Below are 5,307 nucleotides of genomic sequence, written 5' to 3' on the forward strand. Positions count from 1 at the left end.
ATTTTGTGACTAATCTTCCACCTACTTTGCATTCAAAGAATACTCGGTGTCTAACCATCGTTGATCATTTCAACAAGTTTTACATGTTGATTCCGTGTAAGGCCACAATAACAACACAAGATATAGCACGTCTGTTCATTAAGCACTTGTATCCCCTTTGTGGTTTGTCAAAGTTGATTGTGTCAAATAGGGATGTCAAATTCACGTCACATTTTTTGAAAGCACTTTTTGAAAATTTTGGCACCAAGTTGAATTTTTGTCCGCATTTCACCCACGACCCGATGGTCAAACTGAGATCTACAATTGGTTGACTTTTGATGTTTTGAAGGCTCATGTGCATGATCAACAATCTCATCGGGAGCAATATCTCCCACTAGTTCAAGCAATTTTGAATGACTCATATTCCAGTGCCATTGGTAGAACTCCGTATGAGGCAGCATTTGACCGTCCGTTTTAGTCTTTGTTGACTCGATTGGTCAATCAGTTGCCCAATCTTATCTAAATCCATAGTATAAAATGCTAAATGTTGAATTCATCCAAACAAAGAGAATGGAACAAGTGCATCTATCACCCACCAAATTTAGCCAAAGTCATGCAAGTGGAAAGAGTAAATTCTTTTTGGCTTTCTAAAAGAAACCCTTAGTACGTGTTGTGTTTGGTTCGGGAGACTTCCATTTTTTGGCCTGCCCCAAAGGAGGAAGGCCTTAGTGATGGTTTCCCTTTTCGCTAATGAAAAATGATAGATTATTGTTTAAAAATAATTAAATACATAATTTTTTGATAGGTGGATAAATTTGTGGGCACTCATTCTTCAATATTGTGGGAAACATTCTAAGCCATGAAAGCAATTGGCAATGAGTGCCCACTATCTTATCTCATTTATATGCTCCATTCTACAAGAAATCTATTAATTTCCATAATTCCATTTATAACTTTTTTTAAAAGAGGCAAAAATGATTGCAACAACGCGGGTCTCGTTCCAGTTGTCTGCCTAGCTTGACATAAGTTGACAACCTAACCTTCAGAGAGACATTCTCTCTCTGCGCACAAAAGACCTGCGGCTGAGTGTACCGAGAGAGAGAGAGAGAGAGAGAGAGAGAGAGAGAGAGAGAGAGAGAGAGAGAGCTCATCTTCGACTGTCCCAATGTCAGGATGCATCTCCCCCCCTTTGTTTTTCTTTGCCTTCTCTCGCTCACGGTCCCAACCTTTGCAGCCCGATTTTCCATCTTTGCTCGACTTGTCTCCACTTTCGCCTCGATAGCTTCCACTGAGGCTGGTGTCACACTGGGACGGGGGAGGGATGGCCGTGCTTATTTGGCGCAATCTCATTGGTGCTCAAAAAAGTGAAAGATGACCGCTCGGGTTTGTCAGAGGGGCGGCCTTCCCACCTCGGCCAAGTTTCAGCATGGGAGGCCATCTGCCAAAAGCTGTGGCGCGAGTGCTCATGACTGGGTTTGAACACTGCCAGTCAGCGAGGAAACCGTTGGTCGTACCACTTGGCCAAGGAAGATTCGCTGCTTCCTCTGCGTAGGTTTTTGGAGAAGGACCAGTGTGACAGCAGCCACGGGCGGCACTCTGCAAAAAGTGAGGGACGCCCGTCCCAGTGTGACACCAGCCTGAGGATGGCAGGAGGCGTGCGATTCTTTTGTGTGTGTGTGTGTGTGTGTGTGTGTGTGTGTGTGAGAGAGAGAGAGAGAGAGACTTTAGCCTTCCACTAAGGAGAGCAGGAGACGTGCGTCTTGGCGTGTGTGTGTGTGTGTGAGTGAGTTAGTGAGAGAGAGAGAGCCACCGTCCACGTGGAACAGAGATAGAGAGAGATTATCAATGTGTGTATTATATGTGTGTGCGCGCGCGCGAGCTCCATCTACTCATGTTCATGCACTTCCCTCTCTGTCTGCGCTCCCACCAATGCATCCTGCTTGTCCTAATAACTCGTCAACTTGCTGGCAGAAATTTCTCAGACAGATCTGCTTCAATGAGTGCCACTGAGCACTAAGGAAGAGAGAGAGAGTGCGTGTCCCTGAGGTCCAGAGTCCATGATGGAAAAAACACTCGTCGGAGCATGCCATTGTTCTCTTCGGGCAAGACCGTTGAAGAGCTCTGAAGCCCTTTTAATTCCTTTTGTGCACTCTTCAAAGCCCTTACGTCGCAGGCATGTAGAAGTGGCCATGCTAGAGCACAATGTCCTTGAAAAGACTTCTTTTAAATGCAAACTGGTTAACCCACAAGCAGAGTCCACCAAAAATGGGTTCTCCTTTGAAGGCACTAGACTAGAAGGTTATCTCTACAAACTGGTATAGAAGCTTGGTTGCATAGCCACTTCTGCTTTGCTGTGAAGGAGCATGAATTCATGAAAATCTCTCTATCTCTCTCTCTCTCTCTCCACACACGCACAAAGCAACATACAATGTGGGACGGAAACGAGGGAGAGGTGTTGAGACGACACCGATAGCATGGCTTCATAATTCTGAACTTAACACCAAGTTTCTCTCTCTATGTCCACCACACTTACCACAGACACACAGAGACAGACTCTCTCTCTATCTCTCTTCTGCTCTGTGCTGCACTATTTTTTCCTCCATCGAGCCCATGTCTTCATTAGCAGAAAGCCCAGTACATCCCCGCCTTTTGTGGCCGACTACCATCACCAGCAACTCCTCCCTCCGCTCTCACCCACTTCTCTTCATGGACCTCCCTCCTCTTAGCCTTTCTTCTTCTACCCAGTCTCTCGTGCGATAGAGATAGTCGGGAAGAGATTGAGAGAGAGAGAGAGAGTGAGAGATTGGAAGACAGATCAGGAAAGAGATGGACGGAGTTGGACGCTGCTGCAACGGCATTTAATTCACAACAACAGAACAGAACGTTACTATCCTGCTTATCATCGAATACGACTCTCCAGGTAGTGTTTTCCCCCTTTCGATTTGCAACTTCCTCTCTCCTCTGTGTATTCACGCCATGCCTATCCCGAGCTTCTTTTGCTGCATAGGAAGCTCCCCCGAGCGCTGTTTCTAAGAGACAGGAGAGATGTAGAGTACTCTATTCCTCTTTCTCTCTCTTATTTTACTTATTTATACTCTGGCATGATCTTTCTTGTGACGGTGGCACACGAGCCATCTTCCTGCAACTTCCTTGTGCGCTCGATATCAGTGGAAGGTGCCTTCTCTCATAAGGTCTTTGCAATGTCGTAAGTTCGATTCCCCAGCTAGTCATCTTGGAACCCTCATGTTTTCCTGCAGCTCCATTCATAGCCATCTTTCAGCGTGAGCTCATCAAAGCTTCACCCACTTATTCTCTTGAGCTGATCTATGAGTGCCTTTATCATTATTTGCAGTATACAAGGTGGCTATGGACGCTTATGAAGCTACATGCATGGTATATCCTTCATGGATCGTGGTCTTCAAGGATAGCTTGATAGCCCAATCAGCCCAATCAGTTGCATGGACCGCATGGAAATAGAGGTGAGACCACAAATTATAGTGGCAGTTGTGCAAGCATGATGATCAAATGCTGCCATTCGAGACGTACTGCTACAAGCTCAGAAGGCATATACATGGTGTGGCCATAGGTTTGAAGCTGCTATTATTGTATGCTCCCAAAGGGGGATGATGCTTGGTGGCTCTCTCTCTCTCTCTCTCTCTCTCTCTCTCTCTCTCTCACACACACACACACACACACACACACATATGTTGAATTGGAAGAAGCTCGTCCATGGCACACACCCAAGCAAAGTTTATGCGTCGATATTGTCTCCATACCAGAGGTGGTAATGGTAAATCTGATGTCAAAATGGGTTGTTAACGTCAATTTAAGCACTTCAGATGTAGCTTGGTTATTGATTGCTCGCGGAGTTGTATAGAGAATTTTATTGCGTAGCATTGTGTATGTGTGTTGATAGTGTAGGTGATGGCAAGCTAAGCCAGCATTGGGAAGTTGCAAGCAAAGGAGAAAGCATTCTAAGCTTTTTGAACTTTTTCGATATTACTTGACTTTCTTATGATTCTTATGAGTGTCTAGAGATTGAAATCGTTTAATTGAGAGAGGGAGTATACATTTAATAATGTTACCCCAAGCGACTTCTCCCTACCCATTCAAGTTAACTCGCAGGCCGCGTGATTTTATCACTTGTTTCAATGCATGATGAGACTTACCTTTCATTTCATATCCTGACATGTCTTTACTTTTCTTGCATTCTATTGTTTTAAAATGCTATAGTGAAGTTTCACCTTGCATAATTTTAGTAAATTTTACACACACACATATTTTTTTTCAAAAGTGAAGCTTCACCTTGCATAATTTTAGTTAATTTTACACACAAATACACGTTTTTTTTTTTTTTTTGCATTCTATTGTTTTAGAATGCTAAAGTGAAGCTTGACCTTGCATAATTCTAATAAATTCTATACACACACATTCACATATATTAATTAGTTCTTTTTATTTCACCTTTCTTTTGACAACTTTACATGGTTTTACATTTTTTGCATTCTATAGCTTGATTCCAGTTAGTGTTAACGTTTGAGAAAGTCTCTTGTATTAAGCGGTTGCTAGTTGAGTTTCCTCTTCATCACTAAGAAGAAAACCGGAAAGTTAGCAAAAATTTTAAGATTTGCAAAATTTTTGGACGACTTTCTCACATATTTCATCGGTTTTTCTTTCGTTTACCATGGTTTGCAGCTAGCTAGTCTCAATTTTCAATTGGCTCACGACTAAGCTGAGGCAATCCTTTCCCAAACATTGATACCAGTTTAATTCAACCTAACAATTTTATCACTTTCTTATTATTTTTGAAAGCCGTCGTGACCCTTTCACTTGTTTACCTTTGGTACATAGAGTATATAAGCAAGTGTAAAAGAGCTATAAGTTGCAATATAACACTTTTACTAGCTCCCTTTGATGATATGAAAGGCATTGTTGGCATGAGTGAGTGTTTTCATTAGGGACAACCTAAAGAAAATTGAACACATCAAGATGATAGATGTTGTGTTTGTAGTACATGGGAGTTTGCATCATACATAGAAGTGTCATATTGGCCAAGTACACTGTATACCAAATTTTCATGTTATAAAACATTTGGACTGTCCACATGAGAAGAAGCACTTGCAATGGTCACATTTATCGCTTTTAAAAAAAGGCGCTAAAATTAGAACATTGCTTGATAATGTGATCGTTTGCCTTACAACGTTTGCATTTTAGATTTTCTTGGCCTTTTCACCAGCTTCATCAATCTGACATGTGCTCACGGAAGGTATAGTCATTGGCTTCTAACACAAAGAAGTGCAAAGATTTCCCTTTACAAAGAGAATGGGC

At 42.5% G+C, this 5,307-nt stretch overlaps 1 protein-coding gene across 1 annotated transcript; it reads left to right on the forward strand.

The window, feature by feature from the left end:
- The first annotated feature begins 1,909 nt into the window (after positions 1-1,909).
- On the forward strand, positions 1,910-3,927 carry LOC147425721 (uncharacterized). Its single transcript, XM_086500305.1, has 3 exons — positions 1,910-2,277; positions 2,855-2,899; positions 3,332-3,927. Exons 1-3 carry the CDS (start codon positions 2,037-2,039, stop codon positions 3,454-3,456), a joined length of 411 nt encoding a protein of 136 aa, XP_086356431.1. The 5' UTR covers positions 1,910-2,036; the 3' UTR covers positions 3,457-3,927.
- Positions 3,928-5,307: the final 1,380 nt, after the last annotated feature.

Source organism: Adiantum capillus-veneris, chromosome 25, assembly GCF_014529385.1.
Source record: "Adiantum capillus-veneris isolate H3 chromosome 25, ASM1452938v2, whole genome shotgun sequence".
NCBI lineage: Eukaryota > Viridiplantae > Streptophyta > Polypodiopsida > Polypodiales > Pteridaceae > Adiantum > Adiantum capillus-veneris.

Coding starts and splice junctions, on each gene's coding strand:
- LOC147425721 (XM_086500305.1), top strand. CDS start 2,037: ATGATGGAAAAAACACTCGTCGGAGCATGCCATTGTTCTCTTCGGGCA. Junction 2,278..2,854: donor TGAAGGCACTAGACTAGAAG/GTTATCTCTACA, acceptor TCACAACAACAG/AACAGAACGTTACTATCCTG. Junction 2,900..3,331: donor CATCGAATACGACTCTCCAG/GTAGTGTTTTCC, acceptor CATTATTTGCAG/TATACAAGGTGGCTATGGAC.